We start from the raw sequence: 24357 nt of genomic DNA on the forward strand, positions 1-24357 counted from the left end.
TCATTTATTCATCTGCGGTACAGTAAATGTACTTTGTTGAGTCAAGCGCCTTAGTGTTTCAGCCAGTATTTTCCGACTTTCTGGTTATGCATGGTCACAGTTATTACCATATGAGTGATATGAGATTCTGGTGAACCCTGACAATACCTTTTGGACAAAGTACAGTTCCATAACTCTGTAAACAAGGGGTTGTCTTAAGTTGTCATTCCACAAAACAGACTCCAAACGTCACCTAGTTGGATTTTCAGCCTGGTATATACAGTACTGTTAGGCCCAGGTTTATGTAGGTTTCCCTTCTGAGCGGCTCTACACTGTATGTGGAGAGCTAATAATGATGAGTGGTTAAACCTGGCACTATATGAACAAATTCACATGCATTGGCTACAATGGGTGATGACCATTAAAACTAATTCTGATAAGCTGAAACTCCCCTTCTTAAGGATCCTATAGAAACCCCTGAAGGGTTCCTGGTAGTCCTTGAACCCACTTAAAGGACCACTGATTTAGCAAAGCCAAGTACATCATGTGCACATGCTGGTTCCACAGTGGCATGCAGAGAGCGTCTTTGTTGGGAAATAAGCCTTCCCGCTGACCTGTCTGTCTCCATTGTGCAGTGCTGATGCTGTGCTGGGAGCAGGCGATGTCCTCACCTCCTGATGAGTGCTCTCTGTACTACTACACTCCTCCTTCAGGTTCTCCTCGTCACTCTCTCTCTGTCTCTGCGCCAGGCGGAGCGCGGCCGAGGACGGTGTCCCTCCTAGGACATTCTCCATGGACGGTCTCCGACCAAAGCCATCTGTCAGCCCCCCGGGAAAACCTGTCCTCCCCGAGCCTAGGGGGTCCAGGCCAGGGCTCTCTCCTTTGTTGTATTCGGCACAGAGGTTTAGGATGGTCTCCAGTCGCTGTCTCTCCTGTGAATCACAACCAGAGAGGGACATCAGATTAGGGTTTGACAGATCTTTTCCCAACTCTTCCCTTTGGCTTTTGAAAAACAGCAACAGAATTGGGGTCAAAAACACATCGTCTCACTTCTCCCACAATCTGTGACTTATAATGGATTTAAACCTGAGCCTAGGAAACAAAAGGCTGCTAAACTAGACACATTTAAATGATAAAACTCTGACTGTGTTAATAAAGGGCCAGTTTTGGCTTTATATTTCAACACACTGATATATTCATGTAACCCCACATCAGATTACACCCAGCTGTAGTACGGTATATGTCCCTGCTATCTCACTTCCTGTCTGTGTGCTGGTTAGTGGGGCTGCGCCAGAGACTGATCTGAAGATGGCCAGCTCACATAGAGGAGCAGACAGCAGGCATGAAAACTGTTTAATACATTATATATTTCAACCAGTCTCACTCAGGGTAATGAAAGTGCCAAATCTCCCATCTCCCAAATCTCCTACTTGACTGAACTGAATTCTGCCAAACAAACACAGCAGCCCACACCGCCCCTCTCCCCCGGGTGCTGCATGGGAGTCAAGACTCCATGACTGGTTGTCCAGCTGTCACTATGAGGGGTCAGCCCACCTATGGGGTAAATTTCAGCTGTTGTCTGCTGCTGTACCCCTCCGCTGCAGACACGGCGTCCCTGAGGTCTGCAGAGCCGCATGGACCGCAGCTCCACTGTGAGCGTGTTCTAGTGTTTGGGAGATGGTCTCAGTGGTCAGCTTAGATGTTTAGTGGTGAGACATCAAATTCATAAATCCCAGGCACCTCAAGGTCTTTCTCAGCAGAAAGATTGTGAATGCGGTTGACAGTTACAGAAAAAGTTAGTAAGTGGACCTTGAGTTAAGATCAGCTGTGGCAAACTTTAGACGTGAGCATTCGAATAGCTGAACGGCCTGGAAAAACTCATATCACTCAAACTGTAAATCATCAGGAACGCCCGTCCACAAAAAGGATTTCTTGTAAACAAGATGTTTTGGAGCCAAAGAAGCACTGCGTTGCTTTTTGCTCTTATGATCTAGTTCAGGCGCAATCTGTTTCTTGTCGTGCAGGAACACTTGGCAGCAAAATTATTCTCACCCACAAATAAACGCCCTGGTGCATCTTCTCCCTCACACTGCAGTGATCATCTCCTTCCCACCGAGGGAGCATGATTAGGAGCTACAGCCCCACCATTAGCTTTAACCTGTAATCTGGGAGCAGCTCGCTTTTAACATGGGTGGGAGTGAAAGACCCCCCCTTTGGGTTGTGGAACAGTGCTGTATATTCACCAGACTAACTTCAACAACATTTACTGGCAAGTCTACAGCTACTCATGAGTCCTCCCACTCAACATCTGCTTGAACATACACATAGATTAGACCACTCAGCGCTCCGACGCCCGTCTCGTTTTTGTCAAGAAAGCTGATTGAAAGCTGGCACTATCATTGTCTCATCTGATTGCCAGACAGCCTTTAGGCTACCGAACCTGTGTGATGAATGAGTAGCAGGATCACAGACAGATTTCAAACCATTAAATGTGTTCGGTCTCAACATAAATCAACTTGACGCCTGACATATGCAAACCGTGCTCATATTATGCTCCTAATCAACTGCATGTTGACAGATTTGCGTGAATTCCATATTTTCTCTTTTCTCATGTCGGTCCTTAAAATGCCAGAAGAATGTTTATGTTCTGAGGCACTAAAAATCCTTTAGTATTTTGGTCTCTATGTAGATGTCGTCAGCAGGTCCCTTGGGGCTCTGAGTGCTGGCTGGGAAGGAACAAGGTGTTACAACAGGTCAGTGTGTTAATCCAAACCATTTCACCAGTTGCCAAGCTCCCGTGTTCCAGTTGGAAACAGTGAGGTTTTGGCTTGAACCGCCTTAATATTACAATAGTTCAAGGAGGCTATGAAAATACAGGCTGTTCAGGTTTGCCCGGGTGAATGACTAAGAAATATTTCCTGTAATATAACAAATAGCTTCTCCTTTTTTTAAATTTGGGTCCTGAGCCTATAAAAACAACCATTAACCTGAAATCTGTTGTCAAAATTTGACCTCGACTAAAGAAAGAAAATCTGGGTTTACTCACTCTCATGATGGACACTGTGAGAAGTAACAGCTCAAGCCTTGAAATCAGGCACACAATTCAAGACAGCTCGGCAAAAAGACAGATGAACAAATACTGGCCTTTAAAAGCCAGTAACCCCCCCCCGTGACACCACCATAACAACAAACCCCCATCCTCTGGGATGGTAAGAGGCTGTTAGTGACAGAGCTCCACGGCAACATCCAATAATCTGCTATTTAGAGAAGCTTCTCGCATCCAATCCAAACGCCTATATACTGATTCATACCACAGCGGTTTCCATGGTGGTGTTTGTGAACTTTAGGGTCTCTGCAGGAATCACAAGGCATATTTCGAAATTGGACACCAGGAAGTTAGCTGTTTAGAAGCAAAGTCCAACTATTTAATGATTATAACCAATTTTGTTATGTACCACTAGTTGCATTGTATTATTTGTATTATTGACCAAGTTATAAATGCTTTATATACAGTTGATGAAGAAGAGATATAGGCTATCTAAAACATATTGATTTTTGTTTGCTCTGTATTTGGCCCTTGTCACTTGTAAAATAAGCTAGCATGTTTTAGTTCCCGCTCTCCTCTTGTACACCTGACCCACTTAAATCCCACACAACACCCTTTATTAAACCTTAATTAGATCAGGTGTGAGCCCTGGATGCATGTCGGTTTACTGACCCCTATTTGGAAGCATGTCAACTGACTTTTCTTTTCCGATTGTTTTGAGATGTTTTCTTCGAGAGTCCTACACCACCTTATCATCAAATACGTTGCTTTTTGTCTGAAGCTGATCTGTACCGAGCTCTTCTGTATCTGTTAACAGTGGAAACAGCCTCTGCGGGCCCTGCTGTGTTACCAGGGGAAAATAGAAGGAAAGCCAAATCACACGTCTGAAACCGCTAACAATGTGATTCACATAAACACATAAAGGTTAGTTTAGCCATGTTTGCCAAACACCTCCTGAAAAACAGTGGTCATACACTGAATCAATATTTATCCATTAACTTTCTGTGAGCACAAACTTTCCTTCCATGATTGATCACTAATGTCAGCTTTCTGCACACACTTTAAATAGCAGCAAATGACTCGGCGCTTTCCTGTATACTTAATTAATATCTCCTATAACAGCGTGTCCTAGAAATGTGTCTTCTTCTTATTAAATTCCTACACTGTCAGTCAAGACTACTAGTCAACTAGGTTATTCTAGCTGCAACATTATGTAGTGTAAATCCCACACATGTGAGTTTTTACAGAAAGCCTTAGTGCAGGGTCAAAGTCCTCTAGACTCAGAGTCTATCGGGGGGGGGCGCATAATACTTCCAGACAATCGTTGAGTTTGTGAAGTAGTGCCTGGTTCCCAGAGTTCTCCATGCTCCAGCCTGCATCCACCCCCCCAGACACCAGTTCACACATTCCACAGCCCTCCACGTCTCACCTAGTGGGTGGCTCTCATGAATACTGGGTTTGATAAAGACATTTTGACGTTGCAGCTGCTGCTGCTGCTGCTGCATTGTTCAAAATGTGGCTATTTCATGCCAAAAAATGAACAAACTGTTGTTCAGGTGGAAATTAACTAGTGGTGACATAATTATAAAACTATGACTTCACTTGTGAGAGTTGAAGTGAGACTGTGCAACAACAAAAGAGGGTCATACAGCTGTCCACATATGAGACTGTTTGAGGACATTTATGTAACTTGGTTTCATTCATAATAGCACCCATTTAATAGTATTGAATTTCTATTTAAAGATTCTCTATAGACAGCAGCTTTGAAGTCAAATTACCTCGGAGTAAGTGTTTATATTGAGTTCCACAGCACACCTTGCTAAATGTTAACAAAAAAAATTAATTTTAATGGCCACATTTACAAACAATTAAAATTTGTTAGCCTGATGATGGTGACCTGGTTCATAAGAAAAAGACTGTGCCATTTCATCTTTGAAAAGTCACACAATGTGGCTTTAAACTAATTATTTAGTATTATTTAGTCAACTACTGTCTCCTCTTTGTAGTATTTAAATGATGCAACAATGTTGTTTTGTTAAACACAACATCTTCAACAATAAATGTGCAGCAATTAGGAATAATCCCATTCATTCATTCTCTTATGGACCGTAGCCAGTTTTCTAATGTGACATCCTGCATCTCACTCTGTCAGTTTTTCCTCATTTAGTCAGTTCTGTCTCCTCGCTTTCCTTTCCTTATTTCCATCCTCCCAGCAGTCAGCATCTCCTCCTCATGTCTCCTCTCTCCCCTGAGAGTCAGTGTCTCCTGTTTTCTCTCATGCCCTTTAATGTTCCTCCCTCCTCTTCCCCGAGCGCCCCGGGGCCGTCCCCCTCCTGCGTACCTTTGATCAGAGCGGTTACTTTATTAGTGTACAGCCGTATTCTTCTTTGCCATGTTTACCTACGTCACAGGCGTAAACAGTAATCTCTCACGCATAGTTTTTCGAGACTATACCGGGAAAATTCAACAAAGCCTTATTCTCTATATATATCTGCAGGCACTCCGTAACAGTCTGCAAAACAAACCCCATTCATGATTAGTCTCTGATCCTTGGAGGGTTCATCATGTTCAGGTCCCAGAGGAGGAACAAACAGATGATCCTAACAAGAGATTTTTGTAGCTATTTTTTTCTCCCTCTCTGTGGAACACATAAGTATCAAAGCCAGGCGGGGGGAATAGGACAAGAGACTCTCCAGCGGCAGCCAACCGCTCTGAATAATAAGCTGGTGGTCCTCCATATTGACGATGATCTCAAGATGAAACTATGGAGGTGTTGCTCCCGGTGGGTGCGGCTGGTATTTAAATCGCCCAGGCTTCCGCTTCAACTGGGATCCAACCCTGGAGGCATCCCTCAAAGTGAGGACCGGGTTCCAGTTATCATGTCAACTACTACCAGCATAGAGATGAGAACGTGAAATACTTGATTCAGTGATTAAAGGCGAGATGGGAGTTGTATTTTTACATTCTGCAAACACTGCTGCTGATAATAATAAGCACGCTTATGGCTTGATTATTGTCGTAGGATAGATATAAGACCAAGTCTGCAAGATCTGCAGTCAGTTGCATCAGCTTTTCAGTGCAAGAAATTATTAGAGACAGAGATTAAATATAAATATCCCCATGATGGTGGGTATAGCAGTGAACTGCTGTAGTGTACATCCACGTGAGACTGTTTAGCCAGAGGAGATTTAGAGAGCACACCAGCCAAAGTAAACAGCAGTAACAAGCAAACAGCTGTCAGACTGTAGGATGCACACAGCCACCTGGAGCTCAACAGCCAGGGCACCATCCAGGGAGTTGTATATGAATAAATATACTATATTCCTGGTTCTTCCAAAAAGGTTCCTGTACATGGAATTCTGTCATGCTGAAACAGTAAGTAACAATATAGCATGAGCTCTTCAACCATACAACCAAGAGCATATTAGCATGATAGCAAAACACAAAGTCCAACTGAGGCTGTTGGCAATGCCAGTTCTGCAGGTCTCTGGTCATAAATCAATGTACAGGACCTGATGATGGTGCGAGAAGAAAAGTGTTCATGGCAATCAATCAAATAGTTGTTTAGACATTTCACTAAAAAGCACAAATATGAAGCACATGGTAGAGGAAAAGTCGGAATACTTGCCAATAAATGCCAAACATTTGCTGGTTACAGCTGCTCAAACATCTGCTGTCTTTTTACATTTTCTATAAACATGAATTGAATGTGTTGAAGGGTTTGGAGAGTTGGCTGGCCAAAATAAGCTATGTGGAGATGCCCACTTCCACCGCTGTGGACACTGTCATATAGCTTATGGAGCTCACACAGTGCCTTCTTTGCCTTCTCTCGCTCCCTCTCTGCAATGAGCTCAATCTTTGCACAGTATGAGCTCCCTTGACAGTTTGATCCCATAAATGTCGAACAGGCTCTTAAAATGCATAACAAACTGTGTTAGCTTTTTTTTAAAGAAAGAAACATCAAATAATACGGAATATTTGTACAAAATTTCAACAGTTTTAATTAAAAAACATCAGCTGTAAAAACTTAACCATCAAACTTATATCAAAACTGATACATTTACTACATACTGACATGAAATTTTCTTCAAGGCTTACAAGTCTCTAGGTGGTTGTGGAGACACACAAACACAATCGGTGCTCTGGTGGAAGCCAGATTTTCAAAATAAAAGCCCAAAGATGGTAACAGGAGCTTATCTCCACTAAACTTGGACTGGATCCCACAGCAGCTTTCTCCTTCATGTTATTTCCTTACTAGTTCAATTGAAACTGCAGGTCATGCTAGTAACATTACATGCCTCACATGTTAACTCTACCTAATGAGGTAAAATTTAGCTTAGTTGACTTTTTGTCAGTTTTAGATGCAGGATTCTACTGTTATGCACATAACCTGCAAGTTTCTACTTGCCTGTAAATACGCATAACATATTCCTCACGCTCGACTCATAAAATCTCCCACATTAAAAAAAAAAGCTATGTGGGGGCCTGAAAGCTCCCCTTGTTAGTGACTGAGCAAGCAGAAAGCTTGTAACCACAGTATCACATGTAGGCAAACAAGCCTTTTCAAACAGTAAATATATTATCCAAATCAAAGCCAAAGACCCCATCACAGGAACATCGGCAGTCTATTTAAATCCAGTCAGAGAGCAACAACTGGCAGAGCTTTGTTAATATTAGCTGCAGCATCAGTTACCTTCATGAGTGCCGCCACGCTGTTGAGAAAGACCGGCTTCTCTTTGGCTAGGGAGAGCAGATACACCACTGCCTGCTCCCTGCTCTGACCTTGTCTCAGCGCCGGGACATACTTGCTGCCATCCAGCACGCGATACCGATCCATGACACACACACACACACACACACACACACTCACTCACTCACTCACGAACTGTATACAACAGCTCTGTAACAGGACTGGAAGATGTTGCTGCTCGCTGTGCTTCCACACGGCTCCTCCTGTTCTGTAAAGTGATTTCACAACAGGCTGTGCTACTTTGGGACGGATGGAGAGCAGCCTACCCCCCACCTCAGCCCAAACCCCCCCACCCACACCGCTACCGAGGTCTTGTGAGATGTGGTGAGGAATCTGTGTAAAAAAGGGGTGGAGTTAGAGACCAACATGTGGAGGGACTTCCTCGAGTGGGAGGTGGCCTGCTGGTTGGTTCTAAGAAAAGCAAAAGGGGCAAACTTTATATACCAAGTACCACTTTACACTGTATGCACTAGCTGGGCTTTACTTGAAATAGAGTGACAAATTTAATCCAAGCACAAGTTATACTGTACTGACTTTGGTTTCAGCTTGCAAACGCAGAAAACATCTAGGAGTAGATAACAGGTTTGAAACCTGCTTTAAAAGAACTTTTAAACTTAAAGTGCATATTTGCACTTAATTTGACTTCTGGTAATTATTTCTCTTTTGGCTGTTTAATAATGCGGCACATCAGGGCAATGGTTTATGAAGCACTTAACATCAAGTAGAAGTATACAGACACAGACCCACTGACAACTATATTTATTTGAACGGTGTCCGGGGTTTTCCAGGAGCCAGTATGAGACTACGATGTTACATAATAGGAGGGAGGCCACTGAAAAAGGTGGTGCTTACCCTGATAACATTAAAGTTGGAAGTTTGGAATTCCCTGGGACAGCAATAATAAGGGACCAATTTAGCTTAGGGGGCCAAAAAATACACCCGCAGCCCGCACAGCCTTTCGATCCGTTTCGATCCAGGTCTTAAATAGGTGAAAGCAGGAGGAAAGAGAACACACAGAAGCACAACACACGTTCCAACCAGAGATGTAAAATAACAATAATGGTAGTGGTAAGAATACACATATAAATAAAAGTAAAAAGAGTAATTTTGCCTCCCTAGCTTGGCAGGATGACACTGAAAGACTGCATGATATAGCTGATGTTCCTGTTTGTCTGTGTAAATCCTACTATTGTTGTGAGTACCGAGTCCAACTTATTCATTTAGGTATTGCCTCTGTATTGTTGAGATAAATAACGCGATCTTGTTGTTTAGAATATTACATTTGTTTCTCTAAGGAAATGCAGAAAGAAAGAAAAAAATATAAAAACAGAGCTGCAGTGATTAGTAATTAATGAACACCTATTCTGATAATCAATTCAGCCTCATTGCACTTTCATTTTAAAGTTATTGCAATTAAAATGCTTCTGTTCCTGTGGAGACCCAAAGTGTTCAACATTAAATGGATGGTTGAATAATAAATAAATAAGCCATTTATATGAAGTTAACCATGAAATTGTGAAATAACACAAACAAGTGTTACAACTCAAGTTTAATCCTGCTTCCTCTCACAAAAAAAGTTTATTAATTTAATTATATTTTCATTTTTTACACGTTTTGTAATGTCCTGCAATATTTCAAAATGTTATTTTTAAGTCTTTTAATTTTATATTTAATGGAACTTACAAACTTTGTCTATAAATCAATTAGGGACAATCAGAGCTGATTATTCAGACAAAGCAAAGACTTATAGTATTATTTACAATTGATATTGTATATTTTAAATAAATAATATATTATATAACAATATTGTTAGATTTTAGTTTTTGGGTCTTCATAAATTCCAAGCAATATGTTGCCAAATACCAATTATTATTATTTTTTTTCTATAAACAGCTTTAAGGAAATGGTTCTTTTTCTTTTTAACAAAGTTTCAACCTGATTGGATCAGTAGTGAGGTGATGATTTTCCATGGCAGTACTGAACAGATGACCCCCTCTGGTGGAGAAATCAGAACACAGCAGACTGCAGTGCTTCCCTGCTTCTAGTTAACAGACTGCTCCAAGGTGCTTTTCAGCTAAAGCCTCAAAACAACTGCCTCCCCTGCTGCATGTTCTCTGATGATCAATTAAACATTATGAAGAGAAGAAAAGCAACACTGTGCCATGCTGTGTCCTAATCTGGCACTTGTTTTCAGTAGAGAAAATCCACGCGAGGCATATTGGTTGATGCTGTCTCAAGACTGGATTACTGCAGCTTCCCTTTGGACGGGCAGAGAAACAGATTTATCGCTGTCCCAGATAAAGAGTCACAGAGTCTACTCAGCTGTCTTTTCTGTTCCAGCACGTTTATTTTCAACCAGAAAAAGAAATCATAGTAATCTGCCTCATGATTTGAACCTCTGACACAAACATGCAAATTGGCAGCTTGATCCTGCAGTCTAAACATTTACTGCAGTGGACTTCTTTCCTCTACAGAAGACTTTCTGCAATAAACTGCAAAAACTCCCCTTCGACATGAATAAAGTTACACCCGCTGGTCAGTGGGTTTGTACAGCACTCTGCATCAGTGTAGGTGCAGGATATATTTGGAAGCCTAGGTGGGCAGGATTGGTGTCCCGCAGTGGCTGGATATATTTGGTCGTGTTCTGTAAGATGCTGGTATGCATATGTGGTGTTCTGTTCGACAGGGCGAGGGTATATTTGGTCTGCTGACCCTTGTGGACAGTAGCAAAGATGCCAGCAGCGCAGAGACTTGTCCCCGTGTCATGCACAGCAGACATTTGTGATATCCTGCTGGGCCGGAAAATGACAAAGCAGAGCAGACACAAAGAAGGGACAAGGGGAGACAGGGCAGACTGGTTCAGGCTGTTAGTGTCCGTCTGCCGTTTGATGATACCAAAGACCGGAGTTGAACTTCATTTTAAATTGCCACTAAATCAAATCTCTGCCTGAGGCGAAATATTCAGAACTGAAGCTCCATCCATGATATTTCAAGCGCAATTCCACACAATGACTCAAGTCCAAAGAGATGTAAGTGGCTGGGAAAAGCCTTCATGTAGGCCTTTATTAAATATGCATTAAGCAAGTGAGTAGAATTAGGCAGGGGCGGTTGGGACAGGGCCCTAACAGTATCCAGCGACTACTGAAATGTCCCTAGCAATTATTTTCATCAAAACATTTAAATAACCACCCGTCGGTGTCTAGTCAGTCAAAGTCAGCCTCAAATTAGCGAGAGAATAACATAAACCAAAAGGTGGCGATGTAGTCTGTCAACTACGACGGAGTACTAGTGCCCGTTAGGAAAAATAACAGTAATCGGAGATTTAGAGAAATATTATGAGCATTTTTTTATTATTATTATTTTGAGAATAAAGTGATAGTAGAAACGGTTGCAAATCCTACGTGCATGTTTTAGTATTTTCCGGCAGTCTCTTTTTATTTAGGTTTGGACTGCATCGGGCGTCTATCCTCTGTCCGGTGTAGGTAGCAGATGTGCTCCGGTGGTCAGATCTGCTTGGGGTCCTGCGCCTGCCGGTAACGTCACATAACATGATTGTCTGTATGTCTGTATGATGACGTGGCAGATTGTGATTGGTTGTGTGCCATAGTGTGACGTTACCGGTAGGTTCTGTGTCGCTGCCGTTTCTGCGTCCCCCTTGCTTTGAGACACCTTTGCTCTGTTTGACTGTCTCTCTGTCTGAAGTTAACGTCTGTGTGGATTTGTGGTGAGATTTATGCCTGATCAGAAGTGTTTTCATTTCGTTTGGGTTTCCCAGCTCAGAGAGGTGCAGAGCTCTTGATTCATCCGAAACAGTCCCAAACAGGGTTCTGCGTCTGTCAGGCGGTCTGAAGGGGATACTAACAACCCAGCAGGCTAATGCACAGGTAAGGTAAATATTATGACTTCATTTTAGTAATATTACTTTATTCTCAAAATGTCAGAGAACACAGATAATGTGGGATAGATTTTGAATGGGTAGAAACATAACAAGAAAACTTACTGACACACAGGAGCAAAGCAGGGGTTTATAAATTAATAAAAATTTAATCATTAACATAAAAAGAAGGGCTGAAATGATTTATCGAGAAACACGGCGTGATTATGACATTGTGATTATGATGCCGCTGTTTGCAAAGTGGAGGAAGACAGACAAAGCGGTGAGGGACGAAGAAGAAAGTGTCAAAAAAGTATGGGATTATTTCAAGCTAAAAGAAATCAACAACTCATTAATTTTACAGTCTGGCCACCGTAAAACGAATCTCACGTAGCCTACCGCAACAGCACGACGGAAATGCTTCAGCATCTGATCAGAAAGCACCCGGTCTAGCATCAAGTCCACGGACCCCGAACAAGGTAACAGTAACAGCAACTTGAGCTTTGAAGGCAAGCAGAAGTTAGGGTTGGGTTGGGTTGTAAGGTCACAGTCGTGAGTTACACAGCTGATCTCGGTACCGAGGGGAGGTGGCACCAAACAAAAGTACTTCTTATACGATTACTCGATGAAAAAATCTGTAGAATAGTCAATTACTAAAGTCATAGTCAGCTGCAGCCCTAGTGAAAAGGTGCCATATGTGCAGGAGAATAAATATTTGAAAGCAAAACAGAATGCCCAAGAACCTCAACACATTTTATTCTATTATATTTTGAATTGTCACCTGCCACCACAGTTTTGTTTTCTTTCATAAATAAAAACATTTCCACCATACACTGATGCAGATAAGGCAGAAATTGGTTCAAAAACATTCTCCAGAATGCAGGAAAGGAAGCCCCCCCCCCCAACGCTTAATGTGTGACCTTTACCTCCAACAGCAACCAGTAGGGATTGCAATAACAGATCTCCTCCTCCACAGGACCCTGGCTGAGTCTGTTCCCTTCCAGCCATCACCACACAATCAAGTCAAGCGAGCTAATTAGAGTGGAAATCCAACAGGAGTTCTTCACAAAGAGATAATGTAACGCTGCGTGAAATAAGATCAAAAACTCAACTTGAAAATAGCAAATGACAAAGTGGTATTCTAGCTTTCTTGTCATTTGCTATTCTGAGTTGAGAGAGAGAGAGAAAGAAGCTTTACAGCTTTTTTAAGCAGCTGAAATGTTTTGCAATTCTAGCTGCACGCAATACTGTCCCAGGACAGAGAAGAACTCACTTTATGCCACTTTAAAGTAACAGCAGACACATACTGAGCTGATCCAGTATGTTACAAAACGTGACGAGGGAACCTATGGTCTGCTCATAAAAAACACTGCTGTGATCTTAACTAACGTCATAGGAAAGATGAGGTCACCTTTGGTGGACAGAAGAACGGAGTGTGAGTCTGCCACAGACGAAGCACGCTGCGACTCGGTTCATATGCCAAGTGTGTTTGCCAAGACAGCGTGTCAGTCAGACGGCCATGTGGACAGAGCAGTGCCAGGCCGGACAGCTTGGATCAGGATGGACACAGCCTTCCCTGCAGACTGGTCATTGGAGAGGGTTTACCTCCAGGCTCCAAAGGAAAACATAATGAAGCGGACTTGAGTGCTGTTGAAGGAGTTTTTCCTGTCGTTTGACACTGGTATCACTCGGCTGATAGGTATCTTTTTTTAAATGATATAGCCCAATGACGTACATTTTTAAATGTGAACATTTTCTTTCTCATGAGTAAAAACGTCCAAGTATTCAGTATTTTACACATTACCTTTTCTTGTCAGGGTGAAACACCATGGGAAACTTAAACACTAAGCAACATAATATAACACAATATAAAAATCTATATAAACAACATAGATACTTGTATGCGAGATCCAATCTCAGGACTCTGTAGATCTAGCCCGCTTCATTTAGTGGGATTTGTAAGCTCCCATAGTACTCTAAGGGCCCAATAAAATCCGCTGGCTGACTTTTGCAGCGTGGGCATGAGGGGTCTATATCGGAAAAAATTTCAGCCAGCCTAGCCCTGGTCCAATGTGCTCTTGGAAACATTTTTAATGGTGAAACAATTTGTGCCTGGCACAGGGGGAAGATGTGTGTTCCAAATCAAGTGCTGCTTCCCATTGGTCATTTGCTCTCCCAAGTCATCTTCCTAAAGTTTCCTAATATCTTGCAACGAGGACAGAAAGCTGTTATACACTACTATAGATTAGAGATTAAGCCTTTGCGATGTGAAGCTAGGGAGAGAAGATTAGCAATAGTATTGTCTGTTGGAAGGTTTGGGAAAGACAGAATATTCTTCTGTATAAAATGTCTGATTTGGAGAGAAAAAAAGTGATTTTGACATGTCACACTTCTTAGAAAGTTGTGCGAATGAACCAAACATGAAAAATATAAACTAAAGATGGATTGAACACCCTTCATCAGCCATGTTCCACAGAATCAGTCCAGGACAGAAGGCAGGAAAATATGGTTGTTCTTCATAGGGGAATGTATTGATGACGTTTGCAAGCTGAAATGTCTTCTAAATTGTGACCATATTCAACTCCTGGGTTAGAGGAGAATTGGCTTAAATGTAAATGAAGAAGTACTTCATTAATCCCGCAAGGGGAAATTCAATGTTTTCACTCTGTTATCCTCCTAATCAGAATAGTGATGTTATTAAAAAGATCAAGAAATCTTGGTAACACAATCATTTGACCAACTATAGAGAGTGGGAGGTTCGGCCATCCATGACCTGTTTACAATTTTTTCAAATAATATGCCAAATTCTTAATAAGAAAAGACGGCAAGGTGGGTGTGATCTCCACCCCAAGATATATAAAAACTTTCCTTACTATTTTCAATAGAAAATGAGCTGGAGGAATTAAAGTGACAGACTGGTTGAGAGGGAATGTCTTGCTTTTCTGAAATTGAATTCTATAGCCCACAAATCCTTCCAATTTACTGAGAATAAGAAATAGAAGGAACTGTTGATAAGGGATCTAAGACGTACAAGAGAAGATCATCTGCGTATAGGGATCATCATTATAATCCACGTCTTGGGTGGACACACAAACAGACAACATGGTTACAGTAAAGGGTTAAGAGGACTGTCTGTACAACATACTGTATGTCACAGAAAAATAAGCAAATAAAGATTCAGCAGTCACACTATAAAAAAAGGACAGGACAAAGGATGTGTTCATAACAAAAGGGTGGAAAAAACACAAAACAAGACCATCTTCAGAAAGCATTCAATTATACTCTAACTCATGTTGTTAAGACTCTAGCTTGACGCAGTTTGTTTTACAGTAGGCACAAAAGGTCCAAGTCCCTGCCTTAATATCATATTTTCCATGACCCCATGAAGGATTCAGAAGTTGTGTAAACGATTATGATCTAAATACTGTTTTAGAGCTAACCTGCCTAACAATACATTCTTAGGAAAAACTCAGTACAAATATAAGCACCCTCATGGTCCTCTTAAGAGCTACACTGATAATCAGCCAGGCCGATATAGTCCAGTACTGGTCGGGCTATAGTCCACTAAATAGTTACTTATACAATGCACTTAAATTTCAATCAACAGACCAAAGCCCATTCAAAGTCCAACATCAGCATGATATCAGTGTATCAGTGTAGTAGTAGTTTCCCAGCAGCCTCCCACTGCCTCTGAGCTGTGTACTCCTGTTGATTTCCCAATAAGACTCTTTTTCCTGAATAAACTTCTGCAAGACTTACTGTTCACATAACTTTGTTTTTTGGTAATCAGTTGTGGGAATGAGTAGCAGGCTGTGTGTGAAATGATTTAAATGCAGACGCTCTGGGGCAAGAAAAATCTGTCATGACAGTGAGTCAACTGTGACTAATTACAGGCCCTGCAGCTCCACGCCCTGCCTCCTCAAAGAGCTGCAAGTTTCTGCATTCGAAAAATACAATAACATAACAGGCTGCTGAGGAATCTTGCTTCTGTGTCTCAGAAAGCCCACGTTTGTCCCTGTATGCCTTATTGAGTATTGACTTGACATAAATGTGCTCGAGCTTGTGTGCCAGCAGCTATTTGCACAGCTAATGTCAATATTTTCTTTAAGTGCCTACAAGTTACTAGTCCAAAGGTTGTTGTGGCAAATGACCTTTCAACAAGAGCAGAGTATGTGTGCCAACACACTGTTTCACTGCTATGCCTCTTTAGGAGGTCCCACATGACCTCGTACACAGACAGTGGGTATGTTGTCAGCCTATCCACCTCAGCTGCCTTCACTCAGTCTCACACTTTAAGAAAAGACCCATCTGATATTTACAAGCAAGGCGGACAAACGCCTTCTCACACAGGCACAAACACATTAATGCTTTTCAAAGGACTTTGTCTCAGCAGTGTCATTCAGACAGGCAGACAGGTTCAAGTTGTCTAACGCCGCTCCCTCCCACCTCCGTTCATTTTAGGAAACAACAAACAATGCGGTTGCTATGGGCTCCTCTGGGCGCCCTAAGACCGCTTTTCAGCAGCAGTTTAGACAGCGGACCGCAAAGTTACAGACAGTTCACTGAGATGGGTTATGGGCCTGGTTACTCCTCCTTTTCCAAACAAACATGGAGACACTGCAATCGTTACACTCCCCTCCCCCACAAGGACGTACATATTAAAAGTTAGACCGAGTCTCTGCAAGAATATTTGCAACCTTTTACCACAAACTAGGACTCTTCTAGTGATAATAACACTAATGAAACAAGTAAGAAAGTCTCTGACACGCCTGACGATCCTCAGTAACATCCTCCCACATCACACTGTTCTCTTTGTCAAAGAAAATATCAAATCCTCTCATTTAACTAATTTCATCTGCACAAAATTTATCAAACTACTCTTCCAGCATAATCCAAGGCTCATCAGTATCAGTATATTCAAATCCAAAGACATTACTAAATAAATCAATTCTTCACAATCCTGCCAGGAGTTCTGAGCAGGACCCTCAGCCAGTGACAGAGTTGAAATGTGTGTTTAGGATGAAGTCAGCATAGGACTACTGTTATAAGTTTTTTTTTTTAAGTAATTTTGATATTCTTCAGCTGATGTGAACAGGTCACTGATGAACTACCGGCTCTTACAGAAGCTTCATTCTCTATCAAGGAAAAAAAAGAGAAGAGAAACACTGAAGTCAAATGAATTACTTACAAATAAACAAACCCCCACACATACACAAGGTATGCCACAGTAACCCCGGATTAGTTGTGGGACTTCAGTGTTTTGCTCAAGGGCACTGTAGATGTTTATACCGGCTCCCCACCAGTTACTCCAGTCTCACACTCACACACAAGTACAAAGTGGCTTGTCTTACATTGCTCCCATTGGAAACTCCACTAAAACAAAATTTGTGATCGTGGACTAAAAATATACAATTGACTTGACTTGTTTGTCTTTGACAAAACAAAGGAGGTATAATTCTGGGTTAACTATCCAAGTACCACTGAAACCATTCAACTAATGGTTTCAATGATTAGCTGACTGACAGAAAATAATTAGCCAACAACTTGATAGCTGATTAATCATTTAAGTCATTTATCAAGGAAAAAAATAGCTCCTCAAATATTTCTCTGTTTTCTGCGATTGTAAATGAAATATACCTGGGTAATGGACTGTTGGTTGGACAAAAACATGCAATTAAAAGCTTTTGCCTTGCCCTCTAGAAACTTTTAATTGCCATATATGACTATTTTTTTTTACATTTCACAGACTAAACAAATAATCAAAAACTACTTAACCGATTCATAGATGAAGAAAATAATCACTGGCTGCAGCCCTGTTCCTAAAATGTATTTGGAAACTGTGGTTAGGGATGGATCAACGATTTAGTGAAACAATAATCAGCACGGCTATTTCTGTCTAAAGCTGAAAAACCCTGATAGAATTAAGATTAGGTGTCAGGTACAAAACAACTTATTTGTTAAACTGACCCCAAGTCATGGGTAAAAAAAACTAATTTTCCAGATCAGCTCTATATCTCTTTGTCAAGTAAATCTGCTTTAACCTTTAAATCAAGATCATGTAACCAGAACATGAATGAAATGTGTTCTTTTGAAATGTAATGTGACTAGCAGTAGTTTCCTGGTGATGTGTGTTCCTGACTCACCAGTCTCTCCATTTCCTGCTCTCGAAGCCTCTCCTCTCTCTGTCGTCGGTGGTACTCAAGCAGCTCGTCCTCGTTGTCGCTGATTTCTGTGATGCTGTTCTTCCTCTCCCTCATCCCAGGGTGGGGTCTCCCTGCGGACATCTTCCTGTGGGTCCTGGGGCTGGCTACAGGGGACGAGCCAGGCAGGGAGCCCAGACTGTAAGCAGGTGACAGGGAATTCCCAAAGCTTGCCTTCCGTACTCCAGCACCACCACCACCCTCCATCAACATAGAGGTAGGCGACGGACTGCGGGCTCGGATCCCCCTGCTGCACATCAGCTCCTCGGATGTAGATCCGGACTTGCGTCGGAGCCTGGGACTCTCTGGGACAAACTTGCTTAGACTTGAGGGGCTATCTGGAGTCCTCAAAGTGGGGACTGTCCCTGGGAGCGCCCCTGGGAGTACCGGGACCCCTCTCCGAGCTATTGAGGGGCTAAGAGGTGGCAGCTCTCTCATACTGCTGCCCCCTCCACTTCCACCGTTCAGCTCCATGTTTCTCCTAGCCATGCGGGGGCTTTCAGGAGGCTGCAGTGAACGTGGATGCTGCTGGAGCGGCGATCCTTGGATGATATGGATGATAGGGTCCAGGGGAGGCTGGAAGGCTTTGGTGGGTTGGGAAAGTTGCCTGGAGGGGCTGGAGGTTATAGAGAAATCAGCTAGACTGTTCTGCTCTCTGAAAGGGCTGGCAGGCCTTTCCTGGAGCACTGTGGTTGTCTTGGTCCTGGGACTGGAGGGTGACGGAGATGAACAGGTAGGGAATTTGGGAGTGAGCCGGGGGCTACTTGGCACAATGTTTCTACTACTGAGAGATTCATTAGAGGACAGAAGGGGAGTCTGTCGGGGGCTCTCAAACCCATCTTGGCCTAGTCCTCTGCGGCTTGGCTTGGGGCTCGGAGGAGACTCTGTTAAGACCTTCCTCTGCAGCCTGGGGCTTTCCTGAACCTTCTGGCCCACCCCACCACTGCTGAAGTTAGGCAGTATGGTCCGTGGCTGGGGTACAGGTGGAGGCTGGGTGGTGAAGTTGTAGCTAGAGGAACGTACAGGCACTGGCGGCAGAGAAGAACTCTGGTCCTGGGGTCCTCCACTAGGAGACGGGCTTGTGAAGCTCCCACTGCTGGCTGCTGAAGGGGAGGACAGGGGAGAGAAAGGAGGGGATGTATTCTCATAGCTGGACCCTACAGACATTGCACCGGGGCTGGTAGGAGGGGACAGCAGATAGCGGCCCCCTCCATTGACCAAAGGCGACAGAGGGGAGTGGGGAATGGGTTGGCCTCCAGGAGGCTTTTTGCCTTCTGAGGAAGAAGGCTGGGAGTCATCCATGACTAGGGAGTCCATGATATCCTGGAGGTCCTTCTCAATAGAGCTGACGATTGCACTGTGCTCAGACTGGACTCTCTCTCCAGGAGCAGGGGGAGACTGGGCTGCACTGGCCTGGTGATTCCCATTGACCAAGCTCTCGGTGTCTGAGGGAAAGAAGACAGGAAACAAATGTCATCAGACTTTGTTCAATAAAACAAAAAATACAATGGGTAGAAAATAGAATACAGTAATGTTTAATCTTTTGTGCAGCCAAGTCTAATTTTCCTTGAACTGAAGAATTTAATGAAACTCTTAACCGTCTTAGCAGCAGCAACAAATGAGTTGGCCCTGGCAATATAAATGCAACATCATCTGGTAAGGCACTGCATTGGTCACTGAAATTTCTAGTAGATTACTTTGGTAAGGTGCAACAGTGTACTGTTTCCTGGAAATTCTCAAGACAAAGGATGAATCGATTGTCAGTGTGATATGTTTCCAGTTATACAATCCTGCCTTAAAGCTCATGGACCAGTACCTAAAGTAGTAGATAATAAATAATCCAGCAAATAATAAGTAAATTAAATAAAAATAAAAGTAAATAATCAAGTAGGTGACAAAACAATCAATACAGGGCAGAGAAATCCACACATTTTTAGTTTCATATTTGCCTGTGTTTTTCCTTACAGGGTGCCCACTGTTGCCTTAATGACTTTTTAATGACTTTCCATGATTCATTTGGGGTCAACATTAAAATGTTCTTTCCTTTCTTGTTTGGCTAGGTTGTGTTTTCATGCTGAAAATATCTAAGGAGGTTAACTGTCTGGTGTTGTGTCTGGTAACACACATATACATATGATGCAAGACAATTACTTGGAAAAGATCCTGACCTCCGTAGAGAATTTCCTTAAATTATGATATTTCAGAACCTCCATCTCCTGTCGTAACCTTGTCCCTACTATCTGAGACATGTTCAAAATCATAATCAAATCTGTATTTCTGTGGAAGCTGTGCAACAGGTAAGCATGAGGGCAGAGGAAGCATTAGGAAAGAAGATAGGACACAGCAAAGGAGATGTACAGACAGACAGGCTTGTGCATTGGATAGGGATCAGGAGAAAATGTGCCTACATAACCCAATTACTGTGTGGCTCAAAAGCAACTTAGGACACAGGCTGGGTAATCTAATCTTAACAGTCTCTCTCTAATGTCAGCATAGTAGATTATTACAACAGAAACGCGCGGCCACGTGGGAGATTCAGCAGCATGGCCTTGAGGCCAGGATCAGAGCACAGATCAAGTTTTATTAATGCTAAATTAAATCGGCTTAAATTGGACTAGTTGTCTGTTTAAACGAAAACATGGGCATAATTGCAGTGCTGAGTCATCAGTGCAAACACTGAGAGGTAATAGAAAATAAAAGAAAAATACAGCTTTCATGCCCAATAGTGATGTAAGAACAGTAGAAATCATAAAAATGACTTAGGGATAGAGTAAATGATAACACACGCATAGAACAGAATTGATTACAATAGAAGAGTCAGTTTTGTCTGTTCATAAAGATGATGTCAGAGAGACGTTCCAATAGCAAAACTGCTCTAAAATATAGAAGCGTTACAAATAATGCATTGGCTGTGCTTGTTCAACAGACATGGGAGCAGCTTCCTGCCTTTCTCCCCAATAATGACTCTGGCTTACAGTGAAGCTCTGCCTTCATGACAGCCTGACCACAATTAAATTTTAAAACGTGTTCAGGCAAATTATACAGAATTAAGGTCTGCAGGCTGTCACACTGATACATTTTATCCGTTCAGCAGCACATGAATGTCACTGTCACATCGTGTCTCACAGACAACAAACCGGCTTGATTCTTATTTACAGTGTAGAAAATCGAGGGGGGTGGGGTGACAAAAATAAAAGCAACCGTTTGCTGAGAGAAAGCCCATGCAATGATGTCATGGGAAACAGGCTATCGCCTCGAGTAGACTGTACCAAACTTCATTTAAAAATCTGGAAATTTAATGTTAACTAACATGCCGGAAAAAGTGCACGTCTGATATAATTTTACTTAAGACATTTTATAACATGTAAGGACCTCTACAATTCGGGATACATTTCATCGTCAATAATCTCTAGTTTATTAAACACCATCTGCCATTCCCTAAATGTCCCCTCATCAGAACACTGTGATATTGTCACGCAAACGAAAATGTACTTTTTTTTTCAGAATAAAGGACGTATTTATTCGGCACCTGTATGCTGAATAAATAATGACAGTCCAATGAATCGCACTGAGAATGTAATGATGTCCGACGTTGTGTGCACCTTTCCAGAAACACAAATGAACATTAAACCAACAGATTTTGAATGGAGTTTGGCGTGTGACCGGTTCGTATCACTTTTTGCCCAAAGCTCTGGCATTAAGCAGTAGCGTTACTCACATGAAGGAATACATCTGCGACCCGGTCAGTTACAGTGCGCTTCACCTGCTATATGACACACACTGAGGCCCACATCCTCCGGACACCGGTTACAGACCGGGTGTGACAGAGCCCGGCCGTGCCTGGCTCCACATTCACCGAGGGAGATAAGGAGACACCATCGAGGTGATATTTTAGCCGGGGTTGGGGCGCTAGGCACCGCTGCTGCCTACGGTACCACTGGTATCAAGTTACTTAACACGTAACACTGCTTTTCCGGTCTTGATCTTCAAAATAAAACCATAACGTATTTAAAGTCCACGTGGAAAATTCAGTGTAAAAGAGCTGTCAGCGCTAAATCGGGCAACTAATACAAGGTATATTGTAATGCCCATCTCAATGTGAAAGACGTATATAACAAGTCAGTCCTGTTTATGTCAAGCATCAGCTTTGTCCCTAGTGTTCTAAAAGGTTATATGACACTGGCTTTTGCCCTATATATTTTAGGCACGCATAACTTCAAACAGGAGACCATGGCTCAGAAGAACAGATCTAATGCTCAACATGCCATTCTCCTCAAGAGAGAAATGTATTTTATTTTGAAGGGAAATTTGTCTTACTTCCAGTGTCATGGCTACCTTGACACAGCTCTTCCTGTCCTGGGTGAAATGCTGGTAGATTTATGGCGCTGTTTGTAAAGAGCCACGGCCGTGTTTTTATGGCCTGTCATTGTTACTGGCTCTGTAATGCAGATGTCAGTTTTAGATGAGACAGGGGACAAAGCATGAACAAATTATCCCTCTGGACTACACACTGTGGCACTACACTGATATTTTACTGCCATGAAAAACAAGTTTTCTGGATGAATTTAATTATTGGGCCATCATTAAAATTAATAGACTGTTGTCAATGACAACAACAAAACTGCTTTCAATGGAAGTTCATTCTTTTAAATAAACTGGGATGCTCAAGATATCAGTTAGCATACATACAATGACAAATTGTTTTCCTTGTATCTGCTTCCCCTTGGACATATTATCCATAAACATGGTATTTCTTTTCATATGTATGCTGATGACACACAAATATACTTGCCCGTCAGATCCACAGACCCTGGAATGCTGAGTTCACTTAACAACTGCCTTTGTGAAGTTAAAAAATGGATGTCAAATAATTTCGTCCAGCCTAACTCAGACAAAACAGAAATCCTGGTCATTGGGTCCCAGCAGATGGCAAATCAAATACTGCCACCTGCTGGTTCCCTAGTAAATCACATTAAGCCTGTGGCAAAGAACCTTGGTGTCTGGTTTGATAGTAATTTATAGCTTCTTCAATCATGTTTTTATCAACTTAGAAATATAGCAAAAATTCAATCTATGTTAACTTTTAAGGACACCATTTTACATTTCTTCATCTCATCACGCCTGGATTATTGCAACAGCCTTTTCACCTGTTTAACCCAAAAATCTATTGATCGACTCCAGACTGACCAGAACTCAGCTGCCAGGCTTTTAACCAGAACAAAGACATATGACCACATTACTCCTATTTTAGCTTCATTACACTGGCTCCCAGTATGTTTTAGAATTGACTTTAAAATTCTATTGATCACTTTTAAAGCTCTTAGTTCCATACGCACCAGCACGTACCTTGAGATCCTCGGGCAGAGGTCTGTTGTCTGTTTCAGAGTCTCGACTGAAAACTAAAGGGGACAGAGCGTTTGCTGTCAGGGCCCCGAGGCTCTGGAACAGCCTGCCCGAGGAAATCAGGTCGGCTGAGTCAGTGAACTCTTTTAAGTCCCTTCTTAAAACATACTTTTATAGGAGAGCCTTTCCCGATTTTATTTGACTTTATTTTATCCCTTTTATTTTATTCTATTTTACTTGTTTTATATTCATCTTAAACGTGTATTTTAGTCTGTATTTTCGTGTATTTTCTTGCTTTTATCTTGTATTGTTTTTGTATTATTGTCTCTTGGGTATTATTGTCTTTACACTTGTTAAAGCACTTTGTAACTTGTTTTTGAAAAGTGCTCTACAAATAAAGATTATTATTATTAATTATTATTAAATGAAGCTGCAACCATTTTTTTAACCATACATTTGTCAAGCTTTCTGCAGCATTCAAAATCCATCACATTTCAAAATCAGTGGTGGAGGAAACACTGCAATATGAAAATTACAAGACAACTTCAATAAAAGATGCCACTTATGTAAAAAGTATTACTGAAATGTACAAATTTTTAACTAATTTATATGCTCTTATACATCAGCAGTTGAATCTATGGCAGTGCATCATATTTTAGAAATTCATCATATTTTTGTATTAGTAAGTGATGTGTTACGATAGCCATTCTATTTAATTATTAGGGTGTTATTTTTGTTGCAAACAACTAGGATAGTTATTTATGAAATATCATCATATGGCAGATGAAGAACCTTGCATTTTTATTTCTTGGAACAAATAAGACCAACAGAAGTGCAGCTAAATGAAGAGTTGTTTGGGAGTGGAAAGAGCTGGCTCTGGTAAAGGAACAGATCCATAAGATCTGGGCTCCCTTCAAAAAGCTGCAATTCCCATCACTAGTTTACATTAAAATGTTAATCTAGAAAATTATTTTGTAGTTAAGTAGAAACTATAATTATTTATAGGTTATGTGCGTTACGCATTCTGGCTGAACTTTTCCATACAAAATACTGATGACATTGATCCATTATGGTGAAAAAGGATTGAAGGCAAAAAGGAAATTTTCCTCAGGAGGGTTTTTACTGGTTTGGAAATGGAAATGACGGGCAGGAAAGAGGTGCTGAC

General features: G+C 41.8%; 1 protein-coding gene across 13 annotated transcripts in view; it reads right to left on the bottom strand.

The window, feature by feature from the left end:
* phldb1b (pleckstrin homology-like domain, family B, member 1b) overlaps positions 1–24357 on the bottom strand; it is a 112412-nt gene that overhangs the window by 25473 nt on the left and 62582 nt on the right. For 10 of the 13 annotated variants that reach the window (XM_038692771.1, XM_038692774.1, XM_038692773.1 and 7 more), the window contains 2 exons: positions 17793–19294; positions 594–911 (listed from right to left, as the gene is read on the bottom strand). In XM_038692771.1, coding sequence (XP_038548699.1) covers positions 594–911; positions 17793–19294 — 1820 coding nt within the window. Of the gene's footprint in view, positions 1–593; positions 912–17792; positions 19295–21567; positions 21771–24357 lie in introns of those variants that run through there. The other 3 variants (XM_038692779.1, XM_038692772.1, XM_038692783.1) reach the window with 2 other exon arrangements.

The sequence above is a fragment of the Micropterus salmoides genome, unplaced genomic scaffold, assembly GCF_014851395.1.
Source record: "Micropterus salmoides isolate LMB-PRFRI ecotype aquatic unplaced genomic scaffold, ASM1485139v1 Ms_hic_scaffold_3, whole genome shotgun sequence".
NCBI classification, from domain to species: domain Eukaryota; kingdom Metazoa; phylum Chordata; class Actinopteri; order Centrarchiformes; family Centrarchidae; genus Micropterus; species Micropterus salmoides.